The sequence below is a fragment of the Bubalus bubalis genome, chromosome 8, assembly GCF_019923935.1.
Source record: "Bubalus bubalis isolate 160015118507 breed Murrah chromosome 8, NDDB_SH_1, whole genome shotgun sequence".
In the NCBI taxonomy this organism is placed as follows: Eukaryota; Metazoa; Chordata; class Mammalia; order Artiodactyla; family Bovidae; genus Bubalus; species Bubalus bubalis.
In genome coordinates this window covers 36,178,144-36,198,541 of record NC_059164.1, presented here as the reverse complement: position 1 = coordinate 36,198,541, position 20,398 = coordinate 36,178,144, and the positions used below count along the sequence as shown (strand labels likewise).

The 20,398-nt window shown below is 35.3% G+C and overlaps 1 protein-coding gene across 8 annotated transcripts in view; it reads right to left on the bottom strand.

Annotated features, from left to right (window-relative positions):
* SEMA3A (semaphorin 3A) overlaps positions 1–20,398 on the bottom strand; it is a 533,509-nt gene that overhangs the window by 26,495 nt on the left and 486,616 nt on the right. For all 8 annotated transcript variants that reach the window (XM_044946571.2, XM_025291021.3, XM_044946573.2 and 5 more), the window contains 3 exons: positions 12,671–12,712; positions 7,377–7,534; positions 4,728–4,795 (listed from right to left, as the gene is read on the bottom strand). In XM_044946571.2, the coding sequence (XP_044802506.1) occupies positions 4,728–4,795; positions 7,377–7,534; positions 12,671–12,712 (268 nt within the window). The remainder of the gene's footprint in view (positions 1–4,727; positions 4,796–7,376; positions 7,535–12,670; positions 12,713–20,398) is intronic.

The following is a 20,398-nucleotide window of genomic DNA, read 5'->3' as shown; positions in this document are numbered from 1 at the left end:
CAAGACCCAGTTTGCCCCTCAGTCTCTCCCATCAGGAAGCTTCCCCGATGGCCCAGAGGTTAAAGCGTCTGCCTCCAGTGTGGGAGACACGGGTTCGATCCCTGGGTCGGGAAGATCCCCTGGAGAAGGCAACAGTAACCCACTCCAGTATTCTTGCCTGGAGAATCCCATGGACGGAGAAGCCTGGTACTTAGCTTGGCCCTGCGCATCAGAACAAGACCCAGTTTCCCCCTGAGTCTCTCCCATCAGGAAGCTTCTATAAGCCTCTTATCCTTCTCCATCAGAGGGCAGACAGACTGAAAACCACAATCACAGAAAACTAACCAATCTGATCACATGGACCACAGCCTTGTCTAACTCAATGAGACTAAGAGCCATGCAGTGTAGGGCCACTCAAGACGAACTGGTCATGGTGGAGAGTTCTGAAAGAACAGGTCCACTGGAGAAGGGAATGGCAAAGCACTTCAGGATTCTTGCCTTGAGAACACCATGAGAAGGCAAAAAGATGGGACACTGAAAGAGGAACTCCCCAGGTCAGTAGGTGCCCAATATACTACTGGAGATCCGTGAAGAAATAACTCCAGAAAGAATGAAAATATGGAGTCATATCAAAAACAACACCCAGTTGTGGATGTGACTGGTGATAGAAGCAAAGTCTGATGCTGTAAAGAGCAATATTGCATAGGAACCTGGAATGTTAGGTCTATGAATCAAGGCAAATTGGAAGTGGTCAAACAGGAGATGGCAAGAGTGAATGTCAACATTCTAGGCATCAGAGAACTAAAATGGACTGGAATGGATGAATTTAACTCAGATGACCATTATATCTACTACTGTGAATCCCTAAGAAGAAATGGAGTAGCCATCATAGTCAACAAGAGTCCAAAATGCAGTACTTGGATGCAGTTTCAAAAATGACAGAAAGATATCTGTTTGTTTCCAAGGCAAATCATTCAATATCATAGTTATTCCAAGTCTATGCCTTGACCAGTAATGCTGAAGAAGCTGAAGTTGAACGATTCCATGAAGACCTACAAGAATTTCTAGAACTAACACCTAAAAAATATGTCCTTTTCATTATAGGGGACTGGAATGCAAAAGTAGGAAGTCAAGAAATACCTGGAGTAACAGGCAAATTTGGCCTTGGAGTAAAGAATGAAGCAGGGCAAAGGCTAACAGAGTCATAGCAAACACCCTCTTCCAACAACACAATAGAAGACTCTACACATGGACATCACCAGATGGTCAACAGCAAAATCAGATTAATTATATTCCCTGAAGCCAAAGATGGAAAAGCTCTATATATTCAGCAAAAACAAGACTGGGAGCTGACTGTGGCTCAGATCATGAACTCCTTATTGCCAAATTTAGACTTAAATTGAAGAAAGTAGGGAAAACCACTAGACCATTCAGGTATGACCTAAATCAAATCCCTTATGATTATACAGTGGAAGTGAGAAATAGATTCAAAGGATTAGATGTGATAGAGTGCCTGAAGAACTATGGACAGAGGTTCGTGACATTGTACAGGAGACAGGGGTCAAGACCATTCCCAAGAAAAAGAAATGGAAAAAGCAAAATGGCTGTCTGGGGAGGCCTTACAAATAGCTGTGAAAAGAAGAGTAGCAAAAAGCAAAGGAGAAAAGGAAAGATATAAGCATCTGAATGCAGAGTTCCAAGAATAGCAAGGAGAGATAAGAAAGCCTTCCTCGGTGATTAGTGCAAAAAAATGGAGGAAAAAAATAGAATGGGAAAGACTAGAGATCTCTTCAAGAAAATTAGAGATACCAAGGGAACATTTCATGCAAAGATGGGCTCAATAAAAGACAGAAATGATATGGACCTAACAGAAGCAGAAGATATTAAGAAGAGGTGACAAGAATATACAGAAGACTATACAAAAAAGATCTTCATGACCCAGATAATCATGATGGTTTGATCACTCACCTAGAGCCAGACATCCTGGAATGTGAAGTCAAGTGGGCCTTAGAAAGCATCACTACTTAGGAAACTAGTGGAGGTGATGGAATTCCAGTTGAGCTATTCCAAATCCTAAAAGATGATGCTGTGCAAGGGCTGCACTCAACATGCCAGCAAATTTGGAAAACTCAGCAGTGGCCACAGGACTGGAAAAGGTCAGTTTTCATTCCAATCCCAAAGAAAGGCAATGCCAAAGAATGCTCAAACTACCGCACAAGTGTACTCATCTCACATGCTCACAAAGTAATGCTCAAAGTTCTTCAAGCCAGGCTTCAAGACTATGTGAACTGGGAACTTCCAGACATTCAAGCTGGATTTAGAAAAGGCAGAGGAACCAGAGATCAAATTGCCAATATCCACTGGATCATGGAAAAAGCAAGAGAGTTTCAGAAAAACATCTATTTCTGCTTTATTGACTATGCCAAAGCGTTTGACTGTGTGGATCACAATAAGCTGTGGAAAATTCTTAAAGAGATGGGAATACTAGACCACCTGACCTGCCTCTTGAGAAATGTGTATACAGGTCAGGAAGGAACAGTTAGAACTGGACATGGAACAATAGACTAGTTCCAAAAATGTCAAGGCTGGTTATTGTCACCCTGCTTATTTAACTTATATGCAGAGTATATCCGACAGTGTACATGAGAAATGTTGGGCTGGTTGAAGCAGAAGCTGGAATCCAGATTACTGGAAGAAATATCATTAACCTCAGATATGCAGATGACACCACTCTTATTGCAGAAAGCAAAAAAGAACTAAAGAACCTCTTGATCAAAATGAAAGAGGACAGTGAAAAAGTGGGCTTAAAACTCAACATTCAGAAAACTAAGATTATGGCATCTGGTCCATCACTTCATAGCAAATAGATGGGGGAATCAGTGGAAACAGTGACAGACTATTTTTCGGGCTCTAAAATCACTGCAGATGGTGACTGCAGCCATGAAATTAAAAGACGCTTGCTCCTTGGAAGAAAAGTTATGACCAACCTAGACAGCATATTAAAAAGCAGAGACATTACTCTGCCAACAAAGTCTGTCTAGTCAAGGCTATGGTTTTTCCAGTAGTCATATATGGATGTGAGAGTTGGACTATAAAGAAAGCTGAGGGCTGAAGAATTGATAGTTTTGAACTGTGGTGTTGGAGAAGACTAAGGAGATCCAACCAGTCCATCCTAAAGGAAATCAGTCCTGAATATTCATTGGAAGGACTGATGTTGAAGCTGAAACTCCAATACTTTTGCCACCCTATGTGAAGAACTGATTCATTTGAAAAGACCCTGTTGCTGGGAAAGATTGAAGGCGGGAGGAGAACGGGACAACAGAGGATGAGATGGGTGGATGGCATCACCGACTCAATGGACATGAGTTTGTGTAAGCTCTGGGAGTTGGTGATGGACAGGGAGTCTTGGCATACTGCAGTCCATGGGGTCACAATGAGTCAGACACGACTGAGCAACTGAACTGAACTGAACTGAATTACCCATGAATATTCTTTATACAGAATTAGTAGATCAAGTTCAAGTAATTGATAAAAACAGTATACCTTCTTTTAAGATTAATGTCAAAGGTATCAAAAAAGTCAATAGGATAATTATGGATTATAGGATATTAATCAGTGGCACCCCACTCCAGTACTCTTGCCTGGAAAATCCCATGGACTGAGGAGCCTGGTAGGCTGCAGTCCATGGGGTTGCTAGGAGTTGGACACCACTGAGTGACTTCACTTTCACTTTCATGCATTGGAGAAGGAAATGGCAACCCACTCCAGTGTTCTTGCCTGGAGAATCCCAGGGACAGGGGAGCCTGGTGAGCTGCCCTCTCTGGGGTCGCACAGAGTCGGACACAACTGAAGCGACTTAGCAGCAGCAGCACACATAATATGTTTACAGTTGATATTTTAGCCATTTTTAACTGAGCTGTTCATAAGCAGGGATGTCATTGCTCAGTTTTCCCAGCAGAGGGAAGCATGACCTAATTAATTTTGTTTTCTGTAAAGGGTTGAAGTGGGAGGAATGGGATATACTACAATTTTACTTCATTTTAAATAAAGATTGGTTGATATTTCATCATTAAATAAGCAACTTGACATCTTTTAGAAAGCAAAAAATGAACTTGATCTAAAATCCCCCGATTCAGGGGAATATCCTACTGGTAAATCAGTGTGAAGACATCCAAACTAACTTTTACTTGAGTAGGATACTCAGTAATAATGTACTGGGTCTATACTATCAGCATATAAATGAAAAATTTGTATGGCTTAGTTTAAGACTGCACTTTCTTCTTGGATATATTTAAATGAACATATTTGCTGCCTACTACTCAGGTTGCAACTACATATAAAAGCATATACTTAAACCTGACTTCTTTTGGTTAACATTTGAAAATTGAGCATAAAGTCTCATAAGGGTCTAATATCTTGAACTTATCATGCCTACAATAATAAAACATAATTCAGTGCTTTGCGCTCATTATAATTATATACTTAAACCTGACTTCTTTTGGTTAACATTTGAAAATTGAGCATAAAGTCTCATAAGGGTCTAATATCTTGAACTTATCATGCCTACAATAATAAAACATAATTCAGTGCTTTGCGCTCATTATAATTTTATTCCACAAGATGTTCTTTCTCTTCAGTTGCACTTCTCTGAGTATTCTGGCAGAGGTGTATAACTTGTAAGCATATGTATTACTGCTTTTGGTTTTATCCTAGTACTAGCAGGTTGAAAGAGTAAAAATGTAACTTACCATGGTGTTGTAAGTCTGAACAGTGGGTCAGTGGATCTCCATTTCTTATATCTTGTCGTCTTGTGCGTCTAAAACAATTATATTTAAAAGGTATTACTGTATCTCTGTTCCATCTTGGGGATTTGTTGTAAGAATCAAGAAGAATCGAAATCAAAGATCCCAGGAGTTTATTAGAAGAGATGAATCTATATATGACTAAAAGAGTTTTTAAAGCAGTTCATTATACCTCTAAGAGAAGTCTCCAAGATGATCAAAATGGAAAATAGCATATAAAAACACTAAATAAAAAACAAAGCATTAAAAGTCTTTCAAGGTATTGATAACAGGAAATTCATGGGTTCTTTTGCTAGTGACTGTCAATCAATAAGAACCTAACATCTAAAAAATGCAAAATTCTTAATACCTTAAATTCTAAGGAAAAAACACAAAATATAGAATAGCAACCCATTTATTCAACAAGTAGAATTCAACATTTTTTCCCCTAATCACTAATGGAGGAGTAAGACTGAAAATTAAAAATCATGAATTTTTGTCTTAATATTTATACATAATTCCTTAAATTAATTTTTGTTAAACTATAGGTATTAAGACAAATAATTATATTGTAATTTAGTCTGTTATTTTTATTTTTTGTTGCTATATCAACCTTTTTTAATAAAACATTTCTTTTATGATTGCATAGTTAAAATGATTGCAAACCAATTTACTTATGAAGTGAATAAAAGGACAAAACAACAACAAATATTAAGGAGCAAGTCTCCTTTTATAAGAGGAAGGTGAGCGAGAAGGAGAACTTATCTCTAAAAGAAAAACAAATTTGCTATAAAACTGAAATTAAATTCTCCTGCATTCTACTGCTCAGATAATGTTTGTTATAGTACATTCTGGGCAGCTTCTCTCTACAATTTGCTAAAGGTTAACTGGGAGTAAGGAGGTTGTCTCCAGCCATTGTGGTGCAAACAAGGTGTGTAGTTCAAGTAAAAGGCTAAAAATGGAGCCTGCTTATGTGTAACTGGGGAAAAGATGGGGGCCACTTGCCCAACTGCATACTGCATCTATTTTAATGGGCGTTGTCTTGCTGCAAAGTTAGTTACCAACACTGAAAAAAGTTCTCACAAACGCCACTGAGCACTGCAAACATGGAATTGGTTACTGTATTCATAAATTTAGAAGTCCCAAGTATTTATAAATTTCTATTTGTAGTATTGGTGACACTATCAAACAGATGGTGCACATTTCAAAATTGCGCCAACAAAAGAACTTGTGAAACACGAACCACAAAGCATTTGGGACGGAATTGTTTTTTACTGCCATTTAAGCTTTTGAAAAATGCCATCACAAAGAATATATAAATTGTAAGGCCTCTAAACATCCTTTTCAAAGACACATGAAATTGGATTAGGTAAAATCTGCAAGGCACAACAAAAATGTGTTAATTGTAATTCCTTCAATCTTGGATTCTAGGTATGTGGTAAACATTCCAAATATATAATAATATCCAGGTTTTAACTTATTACAGATTTAGTTATGATGTTATTTTTATATTATTTTTTATTAAGAAAAGCTTAAAATTCAAATGAATTATTACTAAATTAGGCAATGGAATGAAATTAATACACATTTTTAGTTAAAACATGAATTCCACACTTTCAAGCAACATTTAGTCTGTATACAAAGCCCGCTATAGCTAAATGATTTAAGAAGCATAAAACCTTTATCTTAATTAATTTAATTTTATTGCTGTAACAAGATCATATTGCTATTTATTAGTATATTCAGGGTTTCTTTATCAGTAACATATTATCTCCACACTAAGTTTTTGTTTTAAATTTAAACTTCCAACGAAGTTGATAGATACATGAAAGTAATACAAATACATTGTTTCAATCCTGAATACTGAAGGCTCAAGAAAATCCAGTATTTAGTGAATGGAATAGGTTAATACATTTGTATTTAATATTATTATTAACAAGGTAACTGTGTTTTAACCTATATGGACTGAATATATGAAAGTTTTAAGTTGTAGATAATACTACAGTCAATAATATCTAATGTGTAATCAAAATATTTAATTAGATATTTGGGTTATTTCTTTTCTCTAATATTTTCTAAAACATTTTAAATGATCCAAATGTTGTAGAACATATCTCATTAGCAATGAAAAATGTCATGGTCACAGCTTCTTGTAAAACATTAGCTACAATAAAAAACAAAGCAAAGTTTACTGCCCCTGTAATGAATGCATCAGTGTAATGATACTAATTTCTATTAAATTTTTCAATAGGTTGTATGCATACCATTAATCTTTAGGTTTATATTAGTAAGTATTGTATATTACTTTTATCTATCATTGCTTGTTTCTTAAATACTGGTGAATATCAAGGGGAATAGGTAGCATTGAGTGAGGAGTAAAGAATACATTGAAATGATTATTTTGCCAAATTAAGGTTGTGTTTTTGTTTTCTAAAACAAAAGTAAACCAAGTTTGTGTAGAAGTCCAGGATATATCTAAGAGTTCCCTGAATTGTAACACCTTGCTTTATACACAGAAATAAAGAGATGATGTACTTATATGAAGAAGCTGTTCCAAAAATGAAATCTGATAGGATAAATGTCAAACAGTGTGTTTATTTCTAATAGACCTCCTACCTCTTTGCAGTAGGAAAATAGCGAGAGCATGAGGAGCCATCCCAGGCACAGTAAGGGTCTCGGGCCAGACAGCACTCTGCACAGGCTTTCCCGTAAATGTCGCATCTGTGCAAAGGGAGTTGTGTGACCCCCGTGGTAGAGCCAATATATAGTTGTTGCTGTGGAAAGAATTTACTGTTATGACAAAAATTACCTTGTTTTTAAAATATCTTTTTCCTTAAGAAAAAAAGAAGAAAATGTTATACTTTACCAAGCATACATTTATCTTTGTGGGTTTAAAATATTTCATTTCTGGTAATTTTTTCAAAGGCCTGGCAGAAAATGTGACCATCTAAAATACAGCAAGGTCGAAATCCATATATTTGACTGAAACAGGTATATTTTATAAGGGAAGATGAAGGAAGACAGTAGTAGTTACATGTCAATTAAATCTCATGAAAATAAAAAAAATTTTAAATGACATTAGTGAGCAATGAAAAGTCCAAACCTTCAGTTTGCTCTTAGCTTGCATTTTAAAATTCTGCTGTTTATAATTTTGATTAACCAGATTACCTACCCTGCCATGTATTCTGATTGGTTTTGAGGCAGGGATCTTTCGCTTTTGACTCTTGGGGACTTTCACTTTAGGTTTGCCCTCCTATAAGCAGGGAAAGGGTGAAGTTTTGGTGCTTGTGTTGGTAAGAAGCTTTGCTCAATTTTAATCATTTTGCTTTTGTACTACCTTCAGAAGACTACTTTAAACACAAGTACTCCATTAACTTCTCACTCAAAGATCATCATGTAGGGGAATCGAGTACACAGAGGTTGGTGCCATGGGCTTGAACAAAAAGCTCAAATGTCAAACAAGTGGGATATCGGGCATCAACATATCTGGATTCTAGGTCTTGCCTGACATTAACTCTCTGTTGATCTTGGGCCGTTCATATAATTTTCTTAAGACTGAACTTCCTTATTCATAAAATAAGCATGTTTAACTAGAGCTTCAAAGTATGCAGGCAAATAAAACATCTATGCTGGCGTTATTCTCAATTAATTTGAAGTTATCAAAGGAGCCAGAATTGGAGGGAAAAAAGCTTTGTAGCAGTGATTAATTTAGGTTTTCGATACAAGTTAAAAAATACCTTTAACAAAGTTGCCCAATGTAGCATATCAGTTGCAACTTTATGTAAACAAAAAATTAAATACAAATAAAACTGTTTTGTGATGGTTCTACATTTTACTATCAAAATATAGTAAACTATATACTATACTAGCTCCCTTTTCTTGTACTAGATGACTGCATAATTATAATAAATATTAAATAAATGTGAAAAATTTTATGTACTTAAACATGATAGTACATATAAAAAAGACCCCAGAAGTGTATTTTAATTTCTCCACTATAAAAAAGAATAGTTAAAGAAAAGCCCATCTTGGAACCATGGCGTGCTCTTTTAGTATTCGGAGAAGGCAATGGCAACCCACTCCAGTACTCTTGCCTGGAAAATCCCATGGACGGAGGAGCCTGGTAGGCTGCAGTCCATGGGGTCGCTAAGAGTCAGGCTCTTTTAGTATTACAAGTTGCCTATTAGTAAGCAATGGATATAATTAAAATTGCATTTCTAGTTGGCTTTCAAAGATGGACTACATATAGCAGATATGTTTGAATGAAGATAAAGTATCTATTAGAATCTAAGAAATTATTGATGGTAAGGAGCATTTTATAGAGAATAATTATATGCTTAAAGCTAACCAACTTACTTATATGTTAACACAAAACAGGGAAAAGAAAGGGGGAAGAAATAATACAATAAAAACTAAACTAATATGGAGGTAGTAATCCTGATAAATATTACTTATTCCATTTCAGTAAAATGAATATTTTATATAATATTCCAATATAGTATATGGAATATTGTATACATTACAGATGTTCAATTTCTCAGTATATTCACCTTGTATTTTTATGTTGAAAGATGCTACAAACCACAGCAAATTAAGAAATGATAGTTAAAGTCTCTGGGAGTAAAAGATGAAATATTATTAAGCCTTTTTGTTGAGAGAAAATGAGACTGATTTGTACCCCTCTTATAGCACCTACAGAACCTGCATGTGATAATATTTCTCAAATAATGATTAACTGTTAACAGAGAACTTAACTAATGCAAAGAACTTTTTTCCCTCCTATTATTTCTCTCTTCCAAAAGCACCTTTAAAAATATTTGGCAAAACCAATACAATATTGTAAAGTTTAAAAATAAAATTAAAAAAATGAACTTAGATTGTATAGGGAGGAGGGAGAGTGTGAGATGTATGGAGAGAGTAACATGGAAACTTACAATATCATATGTAAAATAGACAGCCACTGGGAACCTCCTATATGCTTCAGGGAACTCAAACAGGGGCTCTGTGACAATCTAGTAGGGTGGGATGGGGAGGGAGGCGAAAGGGAGGTTCAGGAGGGAGTGGACATGGTGGACCTATGGCTGATTCTTGTTGATGTTTGACAGAAAACCAAAAAATTCTGTAAAGCAATTATCCCTCAGTTAAAAAAAAAATTAAGTGGCAAAAAAAAGAAGGCAAGAAATCTCAATGTGATAAAAAAATGAAACAACCATAATATTTAAATGATAAATTAGTTAAAATGAGGTAGCAGTATCTAGAAGCATGTCTGGCATTGGTGAATATTAGATATGCCAAACTATATACTGTGGACATAACTATTTAAAAAGCGATTGAACAAGTTGGTCATACATAAGAAAAAGATTTCTATGTTTGACCAATAACTTTTAAGAAGCATGAGAAAACTTCATACTTATAGATTTCTAAGAATATGGCATTGAGTAATAAAGGAGTTGTTATCCAAATAATAAATTCTACATCTGTCAGATCCCTTTGGCAGAAAATTGGAGAAGTAATACCTGAGAAAAATATGAAATGAAAAATATGGCAACTGAAATCATTGTAATGAAAACCTAAAGTGTGATAAAATGGAAAAAAATTAATACAATCAATGTAGTTTTCATTTTATAATTATTCTGCTGTACTATTAATGATTTGCAAATAAATTATGCCATCTAAATGAAATGTAGGGGAGGCTTGCAGGCACCATTGAGCATAATCCAGTCACCAGCAAATAACCTGATGTGCTTTTTCTGCCCAATTTAACATCACCACAGGCTTTCTCACTATCCTTCTTAATAAGTTGCAGGTCATAAGCAGGATATGAGTCCATTTATCCAGAAAATTAGTTGCAACACGTTTGTCCCTCTTGATACTACTGCCTCACTTTTAAAATTTCCACGAGCATAAATGAAATTGACTCACACCTGAATGAAGTCAAACTCCGGTAATGGAAAATGAAGGCTAGAGTTACTGTCTTCTAACCTAGTATTTTAGGTTGATAAATTGTTTTTGTTTTTTGGTAAAATGTGTTGCGTTTAATGCGCCATTCTTAAGGTAGGTTTAAAAATGTTAAAACAGAAAGAGATAGTTTACAAAACTGAATGCAATGTAATTAAGACTGACGAAGTCCAGCAGAGAATAAATAAATAGTTTTAAAAATCATTATAGGAAACAATATCCCAGTCTAGCTACCATCCTGGAACTCCCCGGATTTCCTTGCCAACATTTGACAATTTTTAGATTACAAGAACAGGTGAACACATACTTATGAAGTATAAGATGACAGTATCAGGTCAATAATATCTGCACTCTGGATTTCTCTAAATATCTTGGAGATTATCAATGTATTTTGATACAAATGTGTTGAAAAGGTATCTACTAAGTTTTACTAGCACAGTATTTTAGCATCTTGTATGACAAAAAATGGCATGGTTAGAGACAAAACATGTAAGTAAGATCTGCCATCAGAAATAAGATCTGCCAAATCAGTCTCATATTAAACAATTTTGTATGTAAGTTTTCACTTCAGAGAGTGAGAAGCTCCTGACTACTTTTTGACTATTTCTCCTAGGTTATTTAATAATTTCAACTCAGGATACAAGTCATTTTTTTAAAGTTAAATTTGATATACTCATAGAAAGGCTAGGTAACATTTTTGCAGAAAAGATAATTCATTAGAAGTTAAAATCATATTTGCTTTGCCATTATCATTGAGCATTTTAAGAGTCCTGCCAAAGCATTCATTCAACAGGAATGAGAAGACTATTAACATGCTGTCCTCAAGCTTTGAATTCAAGGAGTTTAATAATTTATCATTTGCAGGGACTGTTTTGCTGTTTCCCTTTTTATTTAGCCAAACTAAATGTTTTCTCTAGCACATGATACTACTGAAAATGTAAAATTAACTAAGTCAAAATTCTCCAAAAATATACTGTCAAGTGCATGATTTTATTAGCCTGGATAATACAGTTTGTTTGTACATGTAAATTAAATTATACATTTATTTATATTCCAAAACATTCACCCATGTTATTTCAGAGGATATACAGATGAAAATATGAGTTATTACTGAGGAAATTATGTTACAATGGCCAAGAAGGAAATACTATAAATGAAAATCTACAACAAATAGTGATCTAAGAGGGCTTCCCTGGTGGCTCAGCGCTAAAGACTCCGTCAGCAATGCAGGAGCCTCAGGAGATCTAGATTCAATCCCTGGATTGGGAATATTCCCTGGAGAAGGAAATGACAACCTACCCTAGTATTCTTGCCTGGAAAATCCCACGGGCAGAGGAGTCTGGTGGGCTCTAGTACATAGGGTCGCAAAGAGTCGGAGACAACTGAAGTGACATTGCATGTGTATGATCTAATAAATATATTTATAGGACATATATGTGTGCAGGGTACTAAGTTGCTTCAGTCGTGCCCAACTCTCTGTGACCCTATGGACCATAGCCTGCCAATCTACTCAGTCCATGAATTCTCCAGGCAAGAATATTGGAGTGGGTTGCCATGCCCTCCTCCAGGGGATCTTCCTGACCTAAGGATCCACCCTGCCTCTCTTATGGCTCCTGCATTGGTAGGTGGATTCTTTACCACTCTCACCACCTGGGAAGCCCATAGGACATATATGAGACTGGTCAAAAGCATGAGGGCAATGAAATTATCTTTAGTTTTCATTCTGCTATTTATAATAAGAATGCTTATTTTTCCTCTTGTGTTTTGAACAACTGTTAATAAACCTATAAAATTTTGATATTTGGCAAAACTAATACAGTTATGTAAAGTTTAAAAATAAAATAAAATTTAAAAAAAAAAGAAAAAAATTTGATGGAACATAAATATATTTATCTATTTGAAACACTGTTAACAAAATATAGATTACCAATTGTAATGTATAATGTTATTACCTGCTTAGTGGAAAGCTCCATTGCTGAAATAGTAGTTGGTTCCTAAAGAAGAAAAAGAAAATGTGAAATGTTCAGCCAATTAGAAAAGTTACAGAATGCCAACATAAACTTTCAGAAAGATAACTTCAGTGCCTACAAGAAGCAATGTAATTGGGGAAAAAAAAAAAAAACATGTGAAAGAAATTACATAGACAAGTATTCTATGTGTGGAGCAGACAATAAGTGGATCTTCCAGTTAAAGACCATCAAGAACATACCTGTGGATCAAGTTGGGGGGACTGCTCACTATGATAAAGGAGACTGGGGGGACTCAGTAAGAGTGAGATGGGAAGGACTTAATATGTTTTGGACTTGTGTTTAGGTGATTTGAGGGAGTTCCAGGAAGCAGGATTTCGCTTTATATTGGATGCTGTCACAAAGCAAAGGTAATTCCATGATTAGGTATCTTCGTAAGTTTTATTTAGAAGGAGGAAAAAACAGTGAAACTAGAGCAATTATTGGGAAAGTAGCAATCACTCACTAGGGCAGATAGAGAGATTGTTCATTTTTATGGTTTGGACAATGGTTATGTTCTCTTCTGTGTCAGACATGATTACAGAATGGACTTGTTACTGTTTTGGTTTATCATGGTCTGAGAATAGCCCCGTCTGATGTTGGGGCTCTGTGAAAATTTGTATGTTCAACTGGAGAACACTGTGGCTGAGGTGAGAATGTCAGACCAGCTCCTAATAGCACCAAGGATGAGCTGAGGGTATAGAGCTGGTGTCCAGCTGGCAAGAACTGTAAGAGCTTGGTTGAGATGATATTACTTCATTATTATTAAAATGACTATTTAAGGTGCAAAGGTCTACAATCAGGTCTCTGCTGAAGAACATAATCTCTTTAATTTCTATCAACAGACTAATTTAGAGAAGTCATGACTAGAGAAGAAATAATCACCAGCACCCTTATTAAAGTATTCTGTTAAAGCCTATTATAAACATGTGTAGGCTGCATAAATAAACGCTGTTCTCTAACGAACTCAGACCACCAAATTACTATTTACCTAAACATATTTGAGTATGTTCTCTCCGATTCACTTTCACTGAACTCCGATCCATCCTGTTTCATCAGTGACAATCACAACACTAACAAGAGATAGCTTGGGGGGGTTTATAGAAAGGTAACGAGAAGGAGGCTTAGACGGGATGAACACAATGCTGAAAGTTCTCTCTCTCCAAGTGCCTGAAGTCATGCCCTGAAGAAAGTGTAAAGAGTTGGACTCAGGAGTCAAACTGTATGAATTCAAATGGTAGTAATACAAGTCTTGTCAGAAGGTTGATATTAGGTGTGGTATAGAAACTATTTCTAATTTAACTTTCTCATCTGAAAAATACATACAATGGTATCTTCTGCATAGGATTGCTATAATGATCAAATTAATTAATAAATGTAAAATACTTCACAAACATGTTTGTCACATAGTGTTTATTCAGATCTCTCCTGTCTCTCACATGCACACGCATACACTCAACACACACACACACACACATTCATATCCTTTCTTGGCTTCAGGTTTTCTCTTCAGTGCTTATCACTATCTAGAAATACATAGATATGACATTTGTTGTATGTATATGATTTATAGGTGATATTTATCTTGTGTCGTACACGTTTCTTCCTATACCTCAAAGTTCTTATCTGAAGGTAGAGAGGACTGAGAGGAAGGAGGAAAAAGCCAATAAAAAGGCAGGTCATATAAGTCAACACTGAGAGAAAATCTTTAGGATAGTAAACAATGACTCTCTCAAAGCTATCCACTGAGGTTAGTACCAAGAAAAGTTACTCATTGCATGCCCACAGGGCTGTTAAATCTTCCAGTCAGCTGTGACTCTTGCTTGCCCTTTTGCCTGTCAGAGAAGTATGGGGGGAAAAAGTGAAAGATACACAGTGGGAATTCGAGGTTAGGCTGACAGGATGTGAGGACAGCGGAAGAGGCATGTCACATTTTCTTAACCGTCTATCTTCTTTGCCCCAAGCCTTCCCCAATTGCCTACCACCCAATGCTAATTCAGCACAGGCATTTTTGGCTGTTTAGTTCACTGCCATATACTTGGGATTGCTTATCCTACAGTTGTCCCTTGAATAAAGGGGTTTGAACTGTGTGGGTCCACAAAGACATGGATTTTTTTTCAATAGTTAACACTGCAGTATTACACCATCAACAGTTGGATGAATCCACACATGCAAAACCAGAGATATGGAGGGCCAGCTGCAAAATTACACTCAGATATTCCCCTGCACAGCAGGTTGGGGCCTCTAACCCCCAAAGTTGTTCACAGGTCAACTATATTTACAAGTTTTTGGTAATTATTTATTAAATAATGGAATAAGCAAATGAATTCCCTACAAATTTCCCCCATTCTCTCATATCTCTTTTACTCTCTCCATTATACTCTATTCCTTCCACTGAATTTGTATGAGACACAGGGAGCCATCTTTTTAAAAAAGTTTTTCCTCAACCCTTCAAGTTTATCTGTATTTTATTTGAAAATAATCTGATTATTCTATACTTTCCATCTTTACTCGTTCATGTCTCATTCGGTGCCATGCATCCCTCAGCCCACTGACTCTAGGCCTTACTCTAGAGAGAAGGCCTATCATTTTCAGAAGGAGGGATCGCTGATAACCTGTAGTGCTGAGTGGAAGCTTCAGTCTACTGTGATTATTGGACTTCCTGTTTGATACAGCACTAGTGACTAGTCAATTCTTGACTGCTTCCTCTATTTAGATTTCATTATGCCTTAGAACTCTTTATTAACTATTCTTAATTTTTTCGAGTTTTTTCTATCTCTAGTCATTCTTCATATGTTTGCCTTTCCTTACTGAGTCCTATCCACTCCTCCTTGGATGCTCCATTCTTTTCCTGATGGGCTTGTGGTTTTAATTACCTCCTATGTGCTATAGAATTGCAGACTTCCACTTCGAACCCTGATGTCTAAACTGAGCATAGAATTTTCTTAACAGATTTAAGACTATCTGCCTGAGACATAAATGAGACAAATGATTTAGGATGTAAATTAATTTGATAGGATAATTTAGAATTGCCCCATAGTTACCCATTTTCATAGCTTAATGATATTAAAGATAACAATTTTCTATAGGAACTATCAATCATAAAGACAACTATGATGAAAGGAATATCTATCAATTTTCTCTATATAGAAATAAGATTTTTGAAATTTATTCCATCAAATCACAAAAATCAAGGGACCAAGTCATCATAGATTTTTCGTTTTAAAAGACAAAACTGATTGTTATATTTAGGTTTATATAATATTGGAATCAGTGAATCCAAACAAAGAATTTAAAGCAGAAAAATATCCCACAGCAGCTTCTTCCATTCCAACAGTTTCACAGGGAAAATGGTTATGTTGTTATGTATATAAGCAGCTAACTTCATGGAGACTTTTGTGAAATAAATTTTATAGCTAAGGTGCAAGGAAAGTATTTCTTAGCGAATTAACAGGTAGTATAATTAAAATGAAAGTTAGCTATGTCTAGGTTCTTTTCAAACAACTTCAGTGAAACTATCTATAAATGAAGCTGGTGAATTTTCACACATTTCACATACACTGACAATACAAAATTAAAATGTCTGTAAGGCAGACTAAAATGATCACTTTATATATAAATTGTAAAACAAAACAAACCTCAATATACAAGAAACTCCACTGTGCCATATAATGATTTCAAAGTTCTTAAATTAAGATCATAGACTCTCTCTATTAAAAGCAGCTTACTTATATTTTAGATCATGAAACAGTTTGGAATAGGATGTGCTACATGCTGCCTGTGGTTGAATTTTAACAGACAATATATTAAGATGACATCCATTTAAATAAGCTATGATTTTTTCTGAGCCTAGTTGGTAGTGAATATGACTTCCATTTAAAACAGATGTAGCTTTATAAGCATTTTTTCATGAATCTGGTTTTAATTGCAAATTTAACTGGAGTTTGAGTAAAAATGAAATTAAAAACTTAGCATCTTTTTAAGATTTTCTATGACTCTAATTTGCTATATATATTTTTTTCAGATATTTTAAATCTAGTCCTTATTAAACTTTCACACTTGCAGAGCTTTTCAACCTGCTGATCCCAGGAGAATCAGACAGCGTTCCCTGGATGCTAAGCATGCTGAACCTCCTTTAGAATGAGTTAACCGACTAGGTTTTGGAAAGCATCAATTATGTTTTACATTTGAATGAAAATTAAACTCTTTCATTTGTTTACTCAGCTGTTCATGGAATACTGCATAAATTGGGTTTAAAATGAATGCATTATCTATGTAAATGCCTTGCAATCCTTTGCAGTCAATAGCAGTATAAATAAAACCCGCTGTACTAAATGCATTGCAACGTGATATAACCAGCCACTATATCAGAAGTAAAACCCTCCTTGGACTGGGAAAAAAAAAAAAATCTCAAGTGCATAAAGTAAAAATCAGCATACTTCTGGTTTTCATAGCTTTTGAATATTTTTAACAAGGTATAGATTTAGAATTTTCAAGCAATTCTTTTAAATGAGATTGTCATTTATTTAACTAGTTAATAACAGCTACAATTGACTAGTAACCTTAATTAGAAAAACAAAAAAAACTGATGAAGAAGTTGAGGCTCAACTGACTTTAACCAATTTGTTTGGAATATCACAGTAATTGAGATTCAAACACAAGTTAATGTTACAAATAATATTTGAAATAGGTTTGTGTCTTAGTACTTTAATACCATTTTGAATATATGATAGCTATTTAAAGTAATTTCCAGAGTCCTATGAAAATGAAAGTGTTAACTGCTCAATTGTGTCTGACTTTTTGTCCATGAAATTCTCCAAAGAATACTGAAGTGGGTAGCCACTGGGGGATCTTCCCAACTCAGGGATCAAACCTGCAACTCCTGCGTTGCTGGCAGATTCCTTACTGTCTGAGCTGCCTGGGAAGCCAATTTATTTCATCTCTTACTTCCCAATAAAATTTTACTCTAAAATGGAAATTTTATCACTGAGGAATAGTCTTCTTACTATACTCTGATTGGGATTTGATTTCACCCAGAATAGAAGTATCTTAGATGTAACTAGAACCACTGGAATGTCCTGTGATTAGCCAGGGTGTTTTCCTAAAACCAACCTCAAAATGGCAATGGACACAGTACTGGCTTTAATTAGAATTTTATATGAGGTTGGTTATTCAGTCTAGCAAAGATACATAATGAATAGGGTCTCCTGGAGATGATATTATGGTAAAATTAACTGTTTGGTTGACATTAATGTCTTTCTTTTTAAAATCCAAGAGTATCAGATAGCACCAGGACCCTAAACCTGTTCCTTGTCTATTCACCTTGTCAAATCAACATGGTGCTTCAGTTAACCCTTTTTAAATTTTATGTTAAATGGAGTAACTTGCAAGGCTCAAATAAAAATAAGGAAACTATAACATTTCTCTGCTAGTATCAGTGTATATAGAAATTGCTTTAATGTGTTGTGTGTTTTGCCCTCCTTCTGCAAAATTAAACAAAGTTTGACAGTGAAATATTCCAATTGCTAGACCACAATATATGTATGAACTTTGCCTGATAGAATAGAATGGGGAAAGTAAATATTTCTTTAAACTCTGCCCAAATACATTTTGTCTACTTGAGTGCCAAAGAAATAATAATGACAACAATGCATGGCAGAGAATATGGGAGAGAAATGGAATATTTATCTGAGGACGATGCATCCTTATGTGGCAAACAATCTTTTCATAAAATCATAAACTCATAAACAATCATTTCCATGAAAGCATATTATTACTTATTTATACCTAATTGTTAAAACCTGACAAAGAACCTCTCTCATGACATCTTAAACCATGCAGAAATCATTCACTAATTATTACAGGTATAATTAGATTGTGTTATCCTTTGGAAATTGCAAAACACTAATAAAATCTAGTAGACATTAAGTATTTGTGCTTGCAAGATTGCTGGCTTCCCATCTCTGAAGATTTTGCTGAAAGTCATTTAACAGTTTCAAGTAGCATTTTTAAACTAAAACTTGTTTTGATTTACTAAAACAAATCTAGATAAGATGTGAAATATAAACTTAAAATCCAAGAGATACAAGGAATGAAAATTAGATAGAATACAGCATTACTTCAAAATTATATATATTCCGATTAAATGATAGAAAAAAGAACCTTATTTAATGGCATGGCACAGCAATACAATTCTACAAGATAAAACTTCATTGTACTACTAATAAATCAAGTACTTGAAACTATGAGGGAAGACATGTTAGAAAGAGTCTCTAAGCTAGGTAAGGTCAGAGCCCATGTTTATAGTGTCCATCCCTGATTCATTAGAACTTAGCACTGTGCCAGAACAATGGTGGACATGTTTGTTTAGAGCTGAATTAGTAAACGAAACTTGTTATAATAATATACAGTAACTGAAGGGGAATATGCAGAGGAACCATGACAAATCCAAAAGTAAAACATTCTGGAAATAATTAAGAAATTCTAAAGATAACATAATATTTTAGTAGCTCCTATAACTTCATTGGCATGGTGGTGGCAATATAGATTTCCAAAAAAAAAAATAATTGGTAAAATTTTTTTCTACTAGAAAATAACATGGGACATAATCAAGCAGGATAACTTGATGCTGTTCTTGGTTTATCTTCCTCATACTCTGGCACCTCACTTTAAGGAGGGTATCCCTAGACAAGACTTTAAACTCCTTAATTTTTCATATTTCATTTTTTGCATAAATACTGATTTCTTTGTTCATTTAACAAATGCTGGTTGAAAACATATTTTAGGCTCTGGAGACACAATAATGGATTTAAGACAGAAATTTATATATCTGCCTCTTAGTGCCTATAATTTGTTTGCTAAATCTAAATGGACCCTATACGACTGACACAGTCCATTTGGAAAACTGTAGTTTACTCCCTGGAAGAAAAATTATGACCAACCTAGATAGCATATTCAAAAGCAAAGACATTACTTTGCCAACAAAGGTCCATCTAGTCAAGGCTATGGTTTTTCCAGTGGTCGTGAGAGTTGAACTATGAAGAAAGCTGAGTGCCAAAGAATTGATGCTCTTGAACTGTGGTGTTGGAGAAGACTCTTGAGAGTCCCTTAGACTGCAAGGAGATCCAACCAGTCCATTCTAACGGAGATCAGCCCTGGGTGTTCTTTGGAAGGAATGATGCTAAAGCTGAAACTCCAGTACTTTGGCCACCTCATGTGACGAGTTGACTCATTGGAAAAGACTCTGATGCTGGGAGGGATTGGGGGCAGGAGGAAAAGGGGATGACAGAGGATGAGATGGCTGGACGGCATGACCGACTCAATGGATGTGAGTTTGAGTGAACTCCAGGAGATGGTGATGGACAGGGAGGCCTGGCGTGCTGCGATTCATGGGGTCTCAAAGAGTCAGACACGACTGAGCGACTGAACTGAACTGAACTGGACTGATTTTTGAATTTGTGGGCTAAAGTATCAATGTGTAAATTCTGAAATGGGAGGCAGTGGAAGATAGGAATTAGTCATCATTCTATAACAGACAAAATAAGGTCCAAGTGCTTAATTTTTAAAAATCATAGTAGAATTATAATGATTGTGTGATTTTAAGACTTAAACCAAGGATTAGCAGAGAAAGCTACTGTAAATGCAGCTTATATTCACTGTAGACAAACTAAAACA